The 19805-nt window shown below is 35.4% G+C and overlaps 3 protein-coding genes across 7 annotated transcripts; all 3 read right to left on the reverse strand.

Moving 5' to 3' along the window:
- Positions 1–1518: 1518 nt before the first annotated feature.
- On the reverse strand, positions 1519–9315 carry LOC146932395 (uncharacterized). Of its 4 annotated transcripts, none has more exons than XM_085704050.1 (5): positions 4043–9315; positions 3485–3711; positions 2878–2943; positions 2678–2751; positions 1519–2334 (listed from the first exon to the last, which is right to left on the reverse strand). In XM_085704050.1, exon 1 carries the CDS (start codon positions 7777–7779, stop codon positions 4744–4746), a length of 3036 nt encoding a protein of 1011 aa, XP_085560176.1. In that variant the 5' UTR covers positions 7780–9315; the 3' UTR covers positions 1519–2334; positions 2678–2751; positions 2878–2943; positions 3485–3711; positions 4043–4743. The 4 variants fall into 4 exon arrangements, with proteins under 4 accessions (XP_085560176.1, XP_085560177.1, XP_085560174.1 ...); XM_085704051.1 differs by having other exon boundaries at positions 3485–3957; positions 4043–7946; XM_085704048.1 differs by lacking the exon at positions 3485–3711 and having other exon boundaries at positions 4043–7946.
- CPL1 (C-terminal domain phosphatase-like 1) lies at positions 1917–19627 on the reverse strand. 2 transcript variants are annotated; one of them, XR_015007091.1, is made up of 18 exons: positions 18934–19627; positions 17711–18181; positions 17120–17330; positions 16384–16541; positions 16195–16265; positions 15756–15861; positions 15514–15597; positions 14822–15412; positions 14661–14724; positions 14016–14146; positions 13832–13885; positions 13288–13384; positions 11618–11850; positions 11416–11505; positions 10815–10880; positions 10622–10695; positions 9905–10292; positions 1917–1943 (listed from the first exon to the last, which is right to left on the reverse strand). XR_015007091.1 is itself a non-coding variant. In XM_085704052.1 (17 exons), the coding sequence occupies exons 1-17, from the start codon at positions 19195–19197 to the stop codon at positions 10184–10186; spliced, it is 2874 nt and encodes a 957-aa protein (XP_085560178.1). In that variant the 5' UTR covers positions 19198–19627; the 3' UTR covers positions 9556–10183. The 2 variants fall into 2 exon arrangements, 1 of the variants encoding a protein (XP_085560178.1); XM_085704052.1 differs by lacking the exon at positions 1917–1943 and having other exon boundaries at positions 9556–10292.
- Positions 2298–3920, reverse strand: LOC146932397 (RNA polymerase II C-terminal domain phosphatase-like 1). Its single transcript, XM_085707756.1, has 5 exons — positions 3819–3920; positions 3481–3711; positions 2878–2943; positions 2678–2751; positions 2298–2334 (listed from the first exon to the last, which is right to left on the reverse strand). The coding sequence occupies exons 1-5, from the start codon at positions 3918–3920 to the stop codon at positions 2298–2300; spliced, it is 510 nt and encodes a 169-aa protein (XP_085563882.1).
- Positions 19628–19805: the final 178 nt, after the last annotated feature.

The following is a 19805-nucleotide window of genomic DNA, read 5'->3' on the forward strand; positions in this document are numbered from 1 at the left end:
CACATCATCATTGTTTTGTCGTATAATCATAATTTTGTCATGTCATAAATTTGTTGATTTGTCGCGCATGAAACATATTCGTTCACTCATATCCCTTACATTCTCTTTGTGTAAATTCATGTCTTATTTCTTACTCCCTCCGTCCCTTAATGTAATCACCCATTTGATTTTATTTTTGTCCCTAAATGTAACCCCCTTTTCAAATTACAACACGCATTAATTATTTTTTTTTTCCAAATATACCCTTGTTTAATACTCTGCTACTTCTAGTAATTCTAAAATTACAATAAATTGGCTTTTCATGTTATCTCCGTTAACCACACCGGGAAGAGAAAAAAGTTTAATTCTCGTTGCATGCATCCTTAATAATTACACCCTAGTGACTCTTGATAACCTTACTCTAGTTTGGTAGGAGTAGTATAAAATGAGAAGCCATTGTTATTATCAAAACCATACTAGTACTACGGCACAAATGGAGGTAGTCCAAGATTCTTATGATTTTGACATTACAATGGAGGTAGTGGAAGATTCCTATGATAGTGTTGCATCAGAGGTAGTTCAAGAAGCTGCTGCTATGGTGAAAAAGTCTGATTTGAGCAAACATGCTGAAGAAGATGAAGTCCAATCCAAACAAACTGAAGAAGATGAAGTTCAAGGTGTGCACATTGAGAAGTTCCCCGAATATGAGTAAGAAAATGACAGCTATGAAGAAAAAGAATACAAAAAAGTACACTAAATGGAAAAGAAAGAAATTCCCTTTAAAAAAAATGGAAAAGAAAAAAGGAAGCGTTGTCATAAATATGGCGGTGTGGTGCTTGATGTGCATTGAAAAAGTATAATGAGTGTAAGTATTAAAGGCAACCGAGGTAGTAATAATTTTTTTTTTGAAAGAAGTACTAAGTAGTAATAATGGAATGAGGGTAGTTTAGTAAAATTGTACTATAAAACAGACACATTAACTGCACTACCAGCATTTCTTAAGAAATGTGAAAAAGGTAATGAGGGGTTACATTAAGGGACGGAGGGAGTATATATTAGATTTTTTTTTGTGGAGCTCCATAAAGGGGACAAAATAAGGGGTATTTATTGGCTTGGTTGTGAAAATTTGACGTTGAGAAAATAGTGGGAGGCACAAGTTTTAGGGATGCTAATGAGTGCCTCTAAGACACTATTTAAAAATCTTAAATGGTAAATTCTATGAAAATTTGTTTATTTGCTGCATTGGAAATTGAACTGTTTGACTTTTTTAATGAATAGTAATATCTTAATCTGAAATGTAACATTTTTTATTTTATTCTTTTGGAAAATATGTCTGGTGGCCATAATTTCATCCTTTAAAATAAATAAATTTAGAACCCTAGATTCAAACCCTGACTTATGCATATTGGAGGAGTTTGGGCTTCACTTGTATACAAACAAGTTTCAAATTGTATCATTTGATGCATGTTTTTTTTTTACTTCGGATTATATAATCAGATGCAAAATTGAAAAAACAGAGCGTGTGAGAGATTTAGAAGGTGGAAAAAGAAAATCTCTATCAACTTTTTCATGGATCGAAAATGTTATCAAGAAACATTTATTCCAATATTATATTTTATTATAACAATAACATTTAAATTTAAATAAAATGGGTCTCACATAAAGTGGTGAGACCTACATGAATTTCATCAAATAAGAGAATGAATGTTAGAGAGAACAATGAAAAGAAAGTGTTGTTAGCACTCCTCCTCACCAAAACGTCTTGGGGAACAGAATTGGCAAAATATGGTTGTACTTGTACGTTGTACCATCACTTTGAGTTGGAAAAATAAACGCCGAATCAATTCTAAATTCCAATAGGTTGGGTTGGTTACTCTTGAGTATCAATTGCATTGCATTGGACTTGCCTCACCATCTTGTCTTGTGAACCGGTCTCAAAGCATATCCACACAACACAACCAATACTCCATCAATTGGGACCACCACGATGCAAATCAATGTTTTTACCGGTGCTTCACCCCATTTCAGTAGAGGATTATACATTGGTACAAAATGTGGGTATTGCTTTATGTTGGTGGCACTGAGCTCAGTGACAAAAATACTTAGGCCAAGTACTCGCCCGTTTAAGTTGAAATGGTCCCAACCCAACAGCCACCCCTTCACATTGTTGAATCAATAATATATACATATGCATGCCCCAACAACAATCATACCAGCAAGTGAGATTAAAAATCCTGTTACTTCTGTCAAGGAATTGCTGGAGCATTTCTAGGATATCTACCAGAAGATGCGAATCCTTGAAGAATTCGTGGATGTTCTTACTTCAAACGTTTATTTGAGAATCCCTGAAATGGCCTGATTCACAAAACAAAAATAGCGAGTTAATGACCAATTATGAAGAAAAATAGTTACCATATATGAGAATAAACAACTTCAAAAAAAAAAAAAAAAAAAAAATCAGAAAATCAATGTCAGATGCCAATTCTATCTGTAGGGGCTTGGCAAACCATGGCCAGTCTAGTTTTTGAAGATGGAGCTACCTTCTAGATTCAAATAGATGCAAACTACCACATGCTAGATTAGAGAGCACAACAACATGGAGACTGGAGAGTATAGACTAAAGTCCGTTCAATATACAACAAAAAATGAAAAGGAAAATAAATATACACAATCTTCTAATCAAAATAATAGAACAGACCTAGGAGAACTCTGCCATCTCTGAATGCTTTGGCCATGCATTGTTCTTAGACTTCCAAGTGCCTTCTCGGCAGCCTGAAGAACGAAACGCATCTTACTATCTTAGTATTTCAACACCAATATGTAAGAAAGTTAATCTAATTCAACACATCCATTTATATATATATATATATATTTTCATCATTAAAGAAAACATAATACCTGCATTTTAGCCACATCCCATGTTAATCCAGTCCCTTTACCATAGACCTGGCCATCTATCTCAACCTGCAAGAGAAAACATGTTAAATCTTGCCAGAGCTTTTTGTTACCATTATTAAAAAAAGACAAGAAAAATGCCCTAACTAATAACAAAGTGTCAGGTTAAACAAGACACCATAATTAAGGCAGAGAAGGCTTCCAGGTCATCCTTTATAAATTATAAGTCCCATTGGACACAAGTACGCCATTAACAAGACTACTACCCTATACCTGAGCCCAGATTTCATTTAGTAAATGAGAATTTCCATCCAACGCTCACCCTACAACTTCCCAGTTCAAAAATAAGAATAGTAAACCACATAAATAGAAGGGAAAAAAATAATAGTTCAGATATTTTATCCTGGACACCAAACTGTCTAACAGACAAAAAATACAAAGAAAATCCAAACATAAACAAAATGTCTCTCTTAATCCTTTTTTTCTGCCCCTCAAATGAGTAAAGAACTAAAACACACAAAGGTTTTGAAAGAAGGCATAGCCATTTTGCAATTCAATGAGAATGTCCTTTTTAAATTAGTTCAGACCACTGAAGCATTTGATTACCAACCTGTGGAGTGCATCAATTCTATCCTCGAATGAGCGCATTGTGTTTGCTACAACAAGGGTTTCATCCAGATCAAACACTATACCCAAACATTTGAGATTTAACATCACAAGGGACGAATTATAACGTCCCATGGGAACAATAAATCCCCAGAAACATGGTCTGTCATCATTCCACGAATGTATTGCAACCAGATGTAATTCTTCCCCGAACAGTGGCATAACCCCATTCTGTAGAGGTCAACATTGTATTAACAATTATTAATATCCAACAAGAAAATTAAGTATGGAAAGAAAATAAATGTAACGGATAACCGCGTAAATTTAAGTAAGACAACGCATATAAGATACGGTGCATTGTAAGCTAGTGGAGGTTGGGAAAATGCTAAAGAAGCATACAGTGCCAAACAAAATTTGACATCATAAACAACCCAATCCATCTTTTCAGTATGATACATATTGGACAGATTTGCTGTTCTGTTCAAGTCAGAAAGAAAAAAAATAAACATTTTATTACACTTTAGACTATAACTGAAATGTTTTATGCATATCATATATATACCTGAAAATCGGTGCATATCAGAATTGTGTTCTTTCTCTGAAGCCTCATCAGCAGTTTGGTCTATATAGCCTGATGAGTGTTTAAGACTGAGTTATTGAGGATTGGCTCTAACTACAGTTTCATAACCCCTAATGGTGTGTCTATCAAAGCACTTGTCATGCTTTCTTAGAAATTGTGGTTGGGTGTTACACAACCCCAAAAAACCGACTTGTGAGGTGAGGATTGCCCCCACTTATAAACACTTGTTCAGGCCATTTCCTATCCAATGTGAGACTCTTAACACACCCCCTCACGCTCAGGACTGGACATCTGGAGCGTGGATATAAAAGGTGGGTGGCCCGATAGTGGAAACCTAATAACCCCTAATGGTGTGTCTATCAAAGCACTTGTCGTGCTTTCTTAGAAATTGTGGTTGGGTGTTACACAACCCCACAAAACCGACTTGTGAGGTGAGGATTGCCCCCACTTATAAACACTTGTTCAGGCCATCTCCCATCCAATGTGGGACTCTTAACACACCCCCTCACGCTCAGGACTGGACATTTGGAGCGTGGATATAAGAGGTGGGTGACCTGATAGTGGAAACCTGATAACAGATGGCCCAACTTATCTTGGAGGAGGCTCTGATACCATCTTAGAAATCGTGGTCGGGTCTTACACAACCCCACAAGACTGGCTTGTGAGGTGAGGATTGCCCTCACTTATAAACACTTGTTCAGGGCATCTACCATCCAATGTGGGACAACCTTCAACCTTCTAACCTCAGCTTTTTTGCTAAATTTAAGTCCTTTTCTCCCCATTTCTATCAGCAATTTTTTCACCTCAATTTCGTACGACCGTTTAAGTGAGCGGTCTATCTCTGGTTCAGATGATAATTTGAGCCATCCGCAGGTTAGAATGTCGTATGTCAAAGAATTAGGAATTCTTCCTTTTGTCAGCAAGTCATTCAAAAGTTCTCTAGCTTCACGCATCATTCCAGCTTTTGCATAATCACTAATAAGCACATTATAGGTTTTTGAAGTGGGAACAAAACCTTTGGTTATCATTTCAATGTAAAGTATTATAGATTTTTTTTTGTTTTCATCTCTACCATAGCCAGAAACCAATATGTCATAAGTAGCGGCATTTGGGACAAGTCCTCTTTCCTTCATCTCACTAACCAATTTCTCTGCCTCTTCCATCAAACCAGCATTTGAAAGACCTCCTAAAAGGGTATTGTAAGTATTAATATTTGGAGCGATTCCATCAACAAACATCTGTGAATAAGTCTTCAATGCCTTCTCCACGTGACTTCCTGTACAGTAACCGCGAATAAGGGCATTGTAAGTAACATAATCAGCTGAAATTCCACGTTTTACCATTTCATCAAGGACCATTTTTGCCTTTCTAGTCATCCCTAACCTGCAAAACACAGTGATTAGTGTGTTATACACAGTCAGGCTGAGTTCGAGGCCCGAGGCGACAAGTTTCTCGTGAATTTGCAAAATTTTGTCTGCTTTTTTACTCCTTGAATATGCTTTAACGAGAAACTTGTGAGTAATTGGGGTTGGCACAAACTCCATAACTAACATTTCATCTAAAACTCTTTCTGCTTTTTCAACTGCACCAGTTTTACAAAGCCCTCCAATCAAAATGTTGTAAGTGACTGCATTTGGCATTATCCCGTAGCTCTTCATCTCATTCAAAATATCCAAAGCATCTTCTGTCTTACCTTTGATGCAGTATGTGTTAATTACAGTGTTATATGTAATACAATCTGGAGCCAAACCCAATTCTATCATTCTTGAACATACATATTGCGGGTCATATTTCCCCAGCCTCAAGAGCCCCTTAATCAAAGCATTGTAAGCAACAACATCAAACCGGATGTTTTTCTCTTTCATTTCCTGGACAATGGAAAGAGCGGCTAACTGGTTTCCTTCTTTAAAGTAGCCATCTATTAGAGAAGCGTAATTAACGATATCCGGGTCTATACCCTTGGAGTGCATATCTTTAATTAACGACCGAGCTTCATCCATCCTCCCAACTCTTTTCAAGTTGTTCAATAAGATATCAAATATGACATTGCTTTCCTCCAATCTACGCGATTCCATTTCCTTAATGAAACCATCAGCAACATCTTGTTCACCTGCCCTAAAATAGGCATCAATTAAAATTGCATAAACAATAGTATTTGGCATAACATTCCTTTGGACCATCTCCCTAAACACATCAACTGCTTTACTAAGCATTCCTTTTTTAGCATATCCATTTATAATGGAAGAAAAGGTAATAACATTTGGAGGAACATGTTCCTTCTCCATTTTTTGTAACACTAACTCTGCAAGTTCCATTTTTCCTAACTTGCAATACCCATCAAGCAATGCCGAATACGTGACACAGTTTGGGGCAAGATTGAGCTTTAGAATAGTTTCGAACACTTCCTCAGCCTCTTTAGTTTTCCCAACTTTGAAAAGTCCATCCATTACAGCTGTGCATGTAACTATATCAAAAGAAATGCCCCGAACAACCATTTGGCTTTGAAGATTAAAAGCTTCCATAACCCTCCCTGATTTGAACAGTGAGTTAATAATTGTAGCATACGAGACATGATTAGGATCTAAACCCATTTCATACATCTCTCTAAACAAAACTGCTGCCTCGGTTAGTTTACCATGCCTGCAGAATCCATAAAGAATAGAACTACAAGTAACCACATCCGGCATGATTCCATTCATAATCATCTGCTTATACAGAGAATGTGATTCTTCAACTCCAACAAATTTACAGTACGCAGCGATTAATGTTGTGTATGTGACAAGTGTAGGCTGCAAATTTCTTATCTCGTTTTGAGTTACAACATCATCATTTTTCAACCGATCTTCGTCTTTCCAAAATCCCAAAATCTCATTGAAAAGAGATTCAGCCCTCGTAAGATCACCCGTTTTACAAAAAGCTTTAAGCAAAGTATTATAAGTGACAATATCAATCTTGACATCACTCCTCCAGCTATTCTCAATCAACTCCGTTGCTTGACTCATCAACCCAGCTTCACAATACCCATCAATCAAGGTATTCAAACCAATAACATCTTTTGTAACCCCGCCATCAACCAAGTTGTACATAACCCACTCAGCATATTGAACCAATCCAATTCTGCAATAACCCTTAACTAGTATATTACAAGTGATTGAATCAAAACATAAACCTCTTTTAACCATTTCAGACAACAGACTAAAACCCTGATCAACCAACCCTTTCTGACAGAATCCCCAAATAACAGTATTATATGTAACATTATCAATATCAACAACATCATTGTTCCTAAGATATCCTAAAGCTAAATCCAAATCACCAACTTTACACAAGGAATGAACCAAAACATTAACACTGAAAACATCAGGTACAACTCCAGAAAACAGCATATCAGAATACATAAGTTTTACCTGAGAAACTAAACCAGAGGCATTGAATTGATACAAAAGGGTATTCCAGAAAGGTAAAGTGGGAACAAGAGCAAGAGCACGCATGTGAGAGAAAGTATGAGAGGCGGTGGAGAATCTGCCATTTGTCAAATAGAGGCGAATGAGGGTGCAGAAGAATGAAACATAGAGATGGGTTTTGGTGGGTGGGATAAAAATTGAATCTTTATGGATTTGGGAGGAGAATGTTCTTTTGAGTCTAGTGGGGGGTGAGAAAAAGAAGATAAGGGTGTTGGTTTGCAACCTTAGCTTCTTCAGATGCATTATCGTCATCATCTACTGTGTCGATTCAAAGTTCAGCTGCATGGTGAATTGGTGGTGATTGATTGCTGAGAATGGAAGTAAGCAGCAGCAAGTAGCAACACTATATGGTTGAGGGAGGAGAGTTCTCTGTTGTTGGTGGTAAACGAAGAAAGAGAAAATTAACTTTTGATCCCCAATTTTACTTTATTTGTGAGTTTTGGTCCCCGTCAATTTTAAAGTGAAATAGTTTTACATTTAGGAATTTTTTTCAACGTGAATAAGTGAAATGTTAGATATTGAACTCACACTTCATATATAATTATATATTATGCAATGTTCATATCGACCGATCTGAACTCATGGGATCCTATCTATTTTAAAGTCAATTTTGCTTCCGTAGTTTTGTCACTTATGATATGGCGCAGCTACATGCCAATTTAGATGGACACATTTATTATGCATGTCATTACTAATTTTACTTTTTGATCCCTAATTTTACTTTTTTTTTGAGTTTTGGTCCCCATGGTTTCGTGTTAGAGATTTGAACTCATACCTCGTATATATCATACAATGTTCATATTAATTGATATGAATTTCCCTAAATCCCATTCATTTTAAAGTCAATTTTGCTTAAGTAGTCTTGTCACTCATGATATGGCAACGACATGGCAGTTTAGATAAACATTTATTATACATGTCATTACTAATTTATTTAATTTAATAATAAAAAAATTAACACTAAAAAAGAATTCTTTTAATCTTTTTATAAAAAATGATAAACATTAAATTAAACTAGAATTCCATTTTTCTTTCTCTCTTTCACTTGATTTAAAAACAATTATGTTAAATTTTTAATCTTCCATTTTTCTTTCTCTCTTTCACTTGATTTAAAAACAATTATGTTAAATTTTTAATCATGTGAAAAAGAGAAATAGAAGTGAGATTTTTGATTTAATTTAAAAATAATTTATGTACGTGATTTTAAATAATGTAATAAGAGTTTAAGAAGGAAACTTGGAATGAGAGACATTGTTAAGATTTTTCTAGTAAAACAAATTATCGGTTTACATAATTTTTAAATGTGATGTAACTAAAATACAAGGATTTTGCTCCTACGAAGTGAGTAAAATTAGTTAAGTGAGAAAATCAATATTAATATTATATACATCCATGATATCATGCATTAGCATATAATATCAATCATAGATTTGTTTATCAATAGTTGATGTCACCACTCACTATACTTCCTAAACTAAATTGTTTACTTTAGTGGAGCATTAATGAGATGATAAAATGAGAATCATCGTGTATTTTAAATATCTTTCAAGAAAGGGGGATTTTTTTTTTCCTTAACTGTTTTCTTTATCTCCGTTGAGCACAATTCTTAAACCCAAAACACCAATATTTGTTTCTAAACTCATTCACAAAGAACTGTGAAAACCTCATAACATTAGTGGTTTATGTAAATGTTGATTGGTGAAATGTTTAAAGATTGTTATGTGCCATCTGGATTGTGCAACCTCTAAAATAAGTCGATTAGAAAATGGCTTTCGATGCAAAAAAAAAAAACTGATCATCTCATATCTTTTGATAGATTTTGTGCGATTGAGAGTTAAGTTCCTATAATCCAAAAGGATTTTGAGCAAATCAACGGGAGCCAATAGCTCTTTTTTTTTTTTTTTTTAGTCCACAAGCCATTTCCCAACTCTAAAACATAGATTATTATATTTTATTAGCAAATTTAAATATGATGGCAACTCATTTTGACATAGATTATATTATATATACTGCATAACTCAACAAAAAAACTAGGGGAACAAAATTGACAAATAATCACATTTAGAAATCATTATCAATGTTACAGCACTATGCAAACTCACCAACCTCAAGACTCTGTTAATAACGGAGTCTTTAGAGGGGACTCAAGGTGATAGAACCACTACAGGGTTATGTTAGCGAAAAAAGTGAATACCAATTTAAAAAAAAGGACCTGTACTGAATGGTTGTACTAGTAGCATCACTTTGAGTTAGAAAGATAAGCGCTGAATCAATTCTCAATTTCATTAGGTTGGTTTGGTTACTCTTGAGTAAGCATTGCATTGCATTGGACTTGCCTCATCATCTTGTCTTGTAAACCGGTCTCGAAGCATATCCACACCTCTATTGATTGGGACCATCAAGATGTGATTATCTTACAAAATCAATCTTTGACCAATACCTCACCTCTATTTCAGTGGAGGATAATACAATAGTACAAAATGTGGTGTTGTTCTATATTGGCATTGAGCTCGGTGTGACAAATACCGACCCACTTAAGTTGAAATGGTCCCAACCCAACAGCCACCACCCTTCACATTGTTGAATCAGTAACATATACACATGCATGCCCCAACAACAGTCATACCAGTAAGTGAGACTGAAAATCCTGTTTCTCTTGTCAAGGGATTGCTGGAGCATTCCTAGGATATCTACCAGAAGATGCGAATCGCTGCAGAGTTCGTGGATGTTCTTGCTTCAAACGTTTATTCGAGAATCCCTGAAATGGCCTGATTCACATAACAAAAATAGCGAGTTAATGACCAATGATGAAGAAAAATAGTTACCATATATGAGAATAAACAACAACAACAATTTTTTTTTGTCTTCAGAAAATCAATGTTAGATGCCAATTCTGTCTGTAGGGGCTGGCAAACCATTGGCCAGTATAGAATTTGATTATGGAGCTAACTTCTAAAATCAAACGAATGCAAACCACTTTGTGCTAGATTTAGAAAGCACGGCACATTTGGAGAGTATAGGCTAAGTCTGTTCATTATACGACAAAAAATGAAAAGAAAAATACACACAGTCTTCTAATCAAAATAATATAATAGACCTGGGAGAACTCTGCCGTCTTTGAATGCTGTGGCCATGCATTGTTCTTAGACTTCCAAGTGCCTTCTCAGCAGCCTGAAGAACGAAATACATCTTAGTACTCCAACACCAATATGTAAGAAAGTTAATCAAATTCAAAGAATAAGACATGCACATCCATAAATAATGTTTCACTATTATAGAAAACATCATACCTGCATTTTAGCCTCGTCCCATGTTAATCCGGTCCCTTTACCATAGACCTGGCCATCTATCTCAACCTAAAATGGAAAATTCGTTCTTAAATACTGCCAGAGCTTTGTTACCATTATAAAAATAAAAAATAAAAATAAAAAAACGGACATGAAAAATGCCAGAACTAAACAAAGTGCTTGGTTAAACATTTCCAGGTCATCCTTCATAAGCACCATGGGCCACAAGTACACCAATAACAAGATTACTACCCCATACCTAAGCCCAGATTTCATTTAGTAGATGAGAATTTCCACCCAACACTCACGGCTTCAACTTCCCTCCTCAAAAATAAGAATAGTAAACCACATATATAGAAGGGAGAAATAACAAAAGTTCTGATATTTTATCCTGGACACCAAATTGCCTAACAGAAAAAATATAAGGAAAATTCCAACGTCAACAAAATGTCTCTCTTAATCTTCTTTTTTTCTGCCCCTCAAATGACTGAACTAAAACACACAGGTTTAGAAAGAAAGCATAACCATTCTGCGATTCAATGGCATTGTCCTTTTTAAATGAATTAGTTCAGAGTTCGGACCACTGAGGCATTTGGTTACCAACCTGTGCGTATACTTCATCTTTCTGAACTGAATTTGTTAACATTGGAGCAGGCACCGATAGAAAATTGACACCAAGACCCTCCATCATGCACTGAAGAAAATAAACGCAGAAGTTATACCATGTTAGAAACACAAACTTCAACCGAAGTTAACAAAAATATGGTTCTGGGGAGATAAGTTGGTCAATTTATTATGAATCTCACCAATTCTTTGAGGGCAGAGACTGAACCCGTTGATCTCTTAACTTCCAACCTAGGATCTAAAACCCTTGATGGATCTGATGCAGCTGAAAATGAGACTGCCTCCTCTTTAGGCAGGGGGTGATTACCAAGAGAACTAACATTACCCACATAACCGTTGTCATTTGCATTAGGAAATCCACTCACATCACCATATGCAGAACCAGGCTCATCCTTAGCACGTGATAAATATATGTCTAGAAAAACAACCAAAAAGGTCAAAATATATTTACAACTTTTTTTAAAAGAGGAAATCAACAGTAAAAGAAAGAGTTACAAAATAACAATAGCAAGCAATGGGTGCCGCTGATAATGTTATTTGCTTAATCATTTTTTATGATGCTAGGATCTTATAGGAGATTTTAGATGGTCTAGTATAATTTCTTATTCATACACCTCAGAATTTAACCATGTATGAAGATAACTATCCTAGCTTTCCTCCTAGCTAAAGGCATACCCATACAAAGATAATTAGACCATCTCTACTAAAAGTTGAAACTATTACATGGCAGCCAAAAAATGGATTTGTCATTTAACATTTATAAGACATCGTCTCATACAAGAGCCTTCCAAGCTTGAAGCAAGGATAATAAATATGTGTTATTTTACTTTAGGCTGAAAATCTAATTTAACAATAAACAAGGGGGCAGCAAGGTTCAAAATCTTGACATTTGGTCATAGAGCTGTATATATTTTGAATCTCCAATGTTAAAATACAACAACCACTTTTTTTTATAATTTAATTCTCACTTTCTCTCTCATGTTTAATGGTTGAGATTCCACTTGAGAAAACTTGAGAGAATTTTCAATGGAGAGAATCCAAATCCCTCTTAAAAAGCTCGATCTGTAACGAAAAGGTCATTGCCTTTACCCTTTGGATCTCTGACAAGGTCCGAGAAAAAGTTTTATTGATGGAAGGACAATACCCTACGGCTATTTGTGCCATTTAGTAAGTCTCAGTATTAACCCAATGGGGCTGGTCTAACAAGGTAGACCCTGCTTTTGATGTTCTGAATTTCTTTTAAGTAAAGCAAAAACAATGTCTACATTTTTGTAGGAACAACACCGGTCCTTAGATAGCAGAGTCTTGTAAGAAAAAACCCCTCTTTATAGGATATTAGGATATTAGACTCGTAATGTTAATCAAATAGAGAAAAAGGACGTGATAATAACTAAATAATATGGAAACTAATCTTAAGAGATGCTCTAAAATAAAATAAAATAAAGGGTTAATTAAGTAAATGGTCCCTATAAATATTTAGAATTTTGTTTTTAGTCCCTACAAAATAAAATCATACTTTTTAGTCCCTATAAAATTTTCCATCAACATTTTTAGTCCTTATAGAATTTTCCAACAGTATTTTTAGTCCCTATAAAAATTTTCCATCAGCATTTTTAGTCCCTAAAATGCTTAAGGAAAATGTCACAGGGACTAAAAAGTGTGATTTTATTTTGTAGGGACTAAAAACAAAACTGTGAATATTTATAGGGACTAAAAACTTAATTAACCCTAAAATAAAATAACTAATCCTATGAGCTAATATCAAGATATTATAAGATAATTTTCTTATATTCCAACAGTTCTATATAATGCTATAGCAATTCATAAACTTCCAAAATTAGGAATGTCCTACCTGCCAAATGTTTAATAGAATCCTCAGCAGCCTTATATCGCGCTTCCATTCTAGTTCTGCCAAATCCCTGGCCAACTTTTTTCCCAGAAAACCACGCCTGCAAATAATGGTGACACTTACAAGATGACGAAGGCATATCAACAAATTATGAATTAATAGATACTTCAACTAATGACTACTCCAAAGGAAGTAAGATGGAATCAGTTTTAAACCGCCAACCGAAAGATCAATTAAATTTCTAGGTTTGTTTCCCCGGTAAAAAATTAAATAAAAATGGCATTGCTCATAGCGCACCCAATCCTGGAAAAGTCAAATATTTGGTATAGTCTGCAACTATGTAGGACAAAATCAATGTGTTTAGTTAATTAAGCATGGTGAAAAATAAATATCAACTGCAGAACGTTCACCGATTAAAAAAATGAGAAATTTATCCCATTGAACAAAATAGTTCTCTAGTTTTGTATAGAAAATATAAAACTTGGAAAGTCATGCAAACATATAGAACAAGGTATCATGAAGTCATGCTGGCTAGAATGAAGGATACCTCGATGGAGAACTGCAGCTCTCTGCTGGCAGCCAAAGATGATGTATATTCCACCTGCTCACATCAGAAGCAAAGAAACATGTTGGTTACACAGACCAAAGAAAGCTTAAATAGTACAACGAGATATTAATAAATGTAACAATGCTATCTAACTATTTTCTAGCAGACAAACATTTCAGCTTACCTTAGTTCCACACTTCAGTGCAATTTCCTGTAATACTGCAACTGGTGTTTCTGCATGCAATACAGAATTACCAGATTCAGAGTCAAGATCCCTGTGGCTAGAAGATGACCTACCAAAGGGGATGTCATCACCTGCATAAGAACAACCATGAGATATTGTCACTCTAAGGGTGGCACTAAAAATAACAGAATTTGGAAAGCAAAAGAAACACATACAGAGGAACTAAACTAAAAAAACATTTTAAAGTTTCATATAAGGTTTCTTGGATGCTTTATGTCCAGTGAAAAGGTAAATCAAGGAAGACAAAGGCGAGTGTATCAAAAGATATATTTATCATACAGAAAAATTATATGGTCTTGGTAGCCAAAAAGTAGAGTTGTTATTTCCCAAGAAAACAATAATCCAAAACTCAAACTTAATTACTCATCACAGAAAAATCACAAAATTCAAAAAGAAGTCACTTTAATTCAGCATGGAACCAACTGCAACAAAAGCTCACTCAAATTAATTACATTTCAGAGCCAAATAAATGCAGTCACAGTCACAGTCACAGTCACAGTCACGATGAGTACATGAGAAGCAAATGCTTGGGGAGGAAACTGAAGAGAATCAACCAAACATGTAGGGACAAGTATTATAGCTTACCAGATAACGAATGATAACTAGGGAGCATATGGTTTACTCTTGAGCGATCATCTCTATGGTAAATCTGCAACAACAAAAAATGGTAAGTTAATTCACTAAATAAACCAAAAGTTTGAGCCACTTGTAAGACATCAAATGATAGACTGAAACATAGTCATTACCTCCTTTGGCAATCTCTGGTGGCTCTCGTGGAGAGCTCTATCAGATGAAATAGAGCCATCAACCTTAGAGAAAAAGGATGGTTGATGAGGCCGGTGCTTCTCCATACGTGATGGACCAGAATCTACAAGCATTTCTTTAGGTAGTACCCTGTTTGGTGGTTGTGAACCAATCTCCTCTTCTACAGGAAACCATCCCCCACGGGATGGTGCACGAGCGGAAACTTGTACAGGATTGGGGTGTCTAATGGGAAATGGAGGCTCACTAGATGTATGATCCCTAACATCTTGTCCATGTTGCAATATGAGAAGCCTTCGCCTTGTATCTGGGTCTAATTCTGATTCACCTACTTCCCCTTCTTCTCTAGCAGGAGAACTATGCAAGCTTGATTCTAAAGGGGCAACTTGAACCATTGGCTTTACTGGTGTAGCAGGTTGAAGGAACTGTGCGTGAGGCAATTGTATCATAGATGCGTGTGGTGCAGGTGGTGGAACTGAACCAGGAGATACCATTGTATACTGAAGAGAAGAAGTGAGCCTGGGATCTAACTTAGCAGTTGTCATAGGAATAGCTGAAGTTGCTGTTATTGCATCCTAGCAGAAAGTACAATTACATAGAAAGATAAGACAAACTTCATGTTTAATCAGACATAAATCACAGTTCTCAAATATTCACTCGGAGGTAAGATTGGTACCTTCAATTTTCTTTCTACCTCAGCATCTGCCATGCCATCAAACAAAAACGGATCTCTATTTCCATAGGAAGCAGATCCATCGTCCTGTAGAAGTCAAACATACAGTTAAACACGCACAAATACAATACATGACAGAAAATCAAATGATAGTATGATACACATCTATTTGAATTTCAACATAGTATATCCCTATCAGATTAGAAAAATGACATGTGTAAATTTGTACGTAGACATATAGTTACCTCTGAAACTAGATAATTGCTCACGTCAGGGGCAGGAGGTATATCTTTAATATCATCTTCATAGGCAATTTGAGGAATCTTTTGTAGAAGACCATCATCAAAATCCCTATCACAAAATCAGAGTCGTAATTAGGGGCAAGAATCATATGTAGTATTATCTTTATAACAACTGGAGATAATTAAAATGCTTAGAAATCAACCTCTAAACTACAACAACAACAACAACCAAAGCCTTATCCCACCAAGTGGGGTCTGCTACATGAATCAAACGACGCCCTAGCGTTCTATCAAAAACCATGTCTTTCTCCAACTCATTTATCTCTAAATTACTAAATAAATAGATATTTTCCAGGTTATGCAGGGAAATTGAGTGAATCAATGTATTTTCCCCTTCATTTCAGTATACAGATAAATATAACTTTTGAAAAGTATAACTTACTTAAAGAAGCCACCCCTAACATTGCAAGCAACATTTCTTGCAACGCATAAGACAGGGATAGTATTGCTTGCCTACAAAACAAAACAAAACAAAAAAAGTTTATCAGTTCATATAACTAAAAAAGGGATGAAATTTCATTCATGCTACTGAAAGTAAAAAGTTTCCAACCATGTGTGCCAGCAAATTTACCTCAGCTTGAGGAGCATAGTATGGAGCAAATGCAGGAACGACGTGTACCCGAGGTTGATCTTTCTCATCCCACACTTTCAAGCGATCGTCAATTACTAACGCCATCTTTGGATGGCATGAGCCATCTTGGAAGACATTGAACAAAGACTTTTTCAAACCTAGTATAATATTATCGAAACACAAGAATTAAAAGTGAACGACATCAGAAGTAGCAGAAACACGGGCCAGTACAATGATTTGCATCTCTACATCAAACTCAGATGAATTTTGAAATATAGTTTAATTACTCTATGGGTCCCTAAACTATTTGAGAATTTTTAATAGGTCCTAAATTAAAAAAACTTGTAATAAGGTCTCTGAACTTAGGTCTCTTGATTTTAATTGTATGCCTTAACTTTCAAATAATTTGTATTTAGGTCCCTGAACTTTTAAGTAATTTGTAGCATGGTATGGTCCCAAATTACATGGACCTACTATTTAGAAGTTCAAGGATCCAATTAAAATTTAGGGGCCCAATTACAAATTTTGGTGAAGTTCTAGGACTGAATTACAAACTTTTATAGTTTAGAGAACTATCTAAACATTCTCAAATAGTACAGGGTAGTTGAACCTAAAATATAAGATGTCCTCATGTTCACAGTTTGCTTCCTTCAGGTGCTCTATTACAAATATACAGCTTCTCTTTGAAAACAAAATTAACAAGAAGGAAAAACAAGCACGCCATTTACGGACTTACCGGACTTAACGCATACAATGCGACCTAATAGTTCTTTTGAATTTATCAAATTTGAATCTGGATCAAGAAGTCTCCACATTTCTAGCGCATAGTCCCTTTCAGCCATTGTGCAAACAAAAACCTCAAAACGCTTGCGCCCTCTTGCAATCAGGTAGCTCCGAAGATCTTCCCATGCAGGTCTCAACCTCACAAGAACACTTGTATCGCGAATCTATCAAAACACGCTATCCTTTGTTAGACTAATGATTCTGACAAGTCCTTATGCTTACATATGTTTGAAAAAAAATAGACAAAACACACTAATTTAATGTTGTGATTTATAGGTTATTTTCTTCATCTAAGATATTTTTACGCATGTGTGTATGTGTAGGCATAATTTTGTCCTTCAGTAGGATCTCGATCCATGTTACGATCCACGAATTCCGGTCTTTCACACCTTCCTGATCCTAGGCATGATCCAGCTTGACTACAGGGTTTGACTACACTGGGACCCAGTAGAATGATATATTTAAACGAAAATGCAGAGCGACAGGATGCGACAAAAGAATAGTAAACAACAATAAATGATTGTATAAAGAAAAGATCATATACCTGCGGATTGATGCGTGTCAAAATAATGTTTTTTTCATGTAACCGTATCAGCGGTCGAACTATGGGCTGATGACTGTCAGATAATGCTGGAACAAGCTCGGATTGAACTTTTATCACTTTTCCGTTATCAACTACCTGATCATTTTCAGCATACTGCTTCAATATACTCTTGTCCTCTTGGTAGCGTTTGATCTCCGCCTGCATGCCAGAAATTCGTTGTGGATCTACCTCAGAGTTTACTTTTCTCTGGAGTGCATCAATTCTATCCTCGAATGAGCGCATTGTATTTGCTACGACAAGGGTTTCATCCAGATCAAACACTATACCCAAACATCTGAGATTTAACAACACAACAGACGAATTATAAAGTCCTGTGGCAACAATAAATCCCCAGAAACATGGTCTGTCGTCATTCCGTGAATGCATTGCAACCAAATGTAATTCTTCCCCATACATCGGCATAACAGCTGTCTGCAGGGGCCAACATCGCGACAATTATTAATATTCTACAAGAAAATTATATATGGAAAATAAAGGTGACCGATAACTGCATAGGTAACCGGTAAATTTAAGTAACCAGTAACCGCGTAAATTTAAGTAAGACGACAAATGATAGATACAGTGCATCGTACGCCAGCCAAATAATCATGCAGTGCCAAAAACAAATTGATATCATAAACAACCCAACCTATATTTTCAGTATGATACATATTAGACAGATTTTCTGTTCTGCTCAAGTAAAAAAAAAAAAAAAAAAACATTTTAATACACTTTCGACCGTCGGAACCAAAATCGCGATTAATATATATTTTTTTTTTTTTGTATTAACAAAACCCTAACCAGCCCAGACACTAATTTCACTATCAATCACAAATTTCTCAGCTTTAGGAAAAAAAACTGGTATTAGATCAACAAGTAACAGCACTCTTCATGAAACATAATACCCCAATTAATTGGGAGTCTCAGTGGCATTGTTAGGTATCTGTTAAATGATCAATTGGCCAATTTTTCCACCATCTGAGTTCATCAAAACAACAAATTTAGCAAGTTAAATCAAATTATTCCAAAAATTCTTGCAACATTAACACACAAGTCATAAGTTCATCATCATCCATAGATTGAAGTTCTTCAAGTCCTGTGAGATTTAGTCCAAAATCATAGGGTTTAAGTGAATTTCTTTCTCCATCTTTTTAATTAATTTAATTTTAATTATGATTTTTTACCTTGTTCTCTCTGATACACAAGGAGTGCAAGTGTAAGAGCTGATTCTGGTGCTGTGTCTTTGACTCCATTTTGAAGCAAACAGTAGTAATAGTATGAAGAACAGCAAGTGGTGAACACCTCTCACTAGGTTGAGAAAAGTGAGTTATTCTGATTTCCTTCACATCAAAATTCTTGTTCTTGTTGTTGATGTTGTTGTTCACTTCTGGGTATATATCTACCTCACCCAACATCACCTCCCCTTGATACACCACCGATTTATACATTTTTTGTTTTTGGGTCCCTTCAAATCACAAAAAAAAAAAAACAGTCTTTGGGAAATTTCATCTAATCATCATAATTGGCGTCAAAATCGGTTTAAAATTCATCTGATTTACAAAATATATAAAATAGAATGAAAAATTAGGCCAATTTTTAGATCCGTGAATTGAAAGTGATGGTGACGGCGATTTGGGTGAAAATTTGATAATAATAACAATAATATTCGATTTGATCGATGAACCCTAATTCAATCAATTTGTGCCTGATTTTGAATCTCCGATTGAATTGTAGTATTGATTAGGGGGAGGTGGTGATTAGGGTTTGAAGATTGGGGTTTTTTGAGAAGATGATGATGAAATTGAGATTCAAGAGAGAGCGTCACAGAAACCCTAGATCCAGAAAACGAAAGGTCAGAAATAGTACTCGCACTTGCACAACCTAATGCGTTTGCCACTTCCAATTAAATAATACTCCAAAAATTAACAAAAGCCTTGATTATTTTAGGCTAAATTGTTATTCTTTTTTATTTTTTTTTATCCAAATTAAATATTGTAGAAATAAACATTTTATTTTAGTTTCTCGAATTTTTATCCACTTTAGATAATCCTATCCT

This window comes from Medicago sativa, chromosome 4 (genome assembly GCF_051527215.1).
Source record: "Medicago sativa cultivar Bolivia chromosome 4, Bolivia_mono, whole genome shotgun sequence".
NCBI classification, from domain to species: Eukaryota; Viridiplantae; Streptophyta; class Magnoliopsida; order Fabales; family Fabaceae; genus Medicago; species Medicago sativa.

Bases quoted from the DNA above. Each gene is read 5' to 3' on its own strand.
- LOC146932397 (XM_085707756.1), bottom strand. From the start codon at position 3,920: ATGGATTGGGTTGTTTATGATGTCAAATTTTGTTTGGCACTGTATGCT. The intron at 2,944-3,480 runs GTAATCAAATGC...TTTCTCTTGCAG, and splicing joins TTGATGCACTCCACAGGTTG to GTTGAGATAGATGGCCAGGT. The intron at 2,335-2,677 runs GTCTGTTCTATT...TTTGTGAATCAG, and splicing joins AGATGGCAGAGTTCTCCTAG to GCCATTTCAGGGATTCTCAA.
- LOC146932395 (XM_085704050.1), bottom strand. From the start codon at position 7,779: ATGATGACGATAATGCATCTGAAGAAGCTAAGGTTGCAAACCAACACC.
- CPL1 (XM_085704052.1), bottom strand. From the start codon at position 19,197: ATGTATAAATCGGTGGTGTATCAAGGGGAGGTGATGTTGGGTGAGGTA. The intron at 11,851-13,287 runs GTAGGACATTCC...TTGTTTTTCTAG, and splicing joins TTCTATTAAACATTTGGCAG to ACATATATTTATCACGTGCT. The intron at 10,881-11,415 runs GTTGGTAACCAA...TTTCCATTTTAG, and splicing joins AAGATGAAGTATACGCACAG to GTTGAGATAGATGGCCAGGT.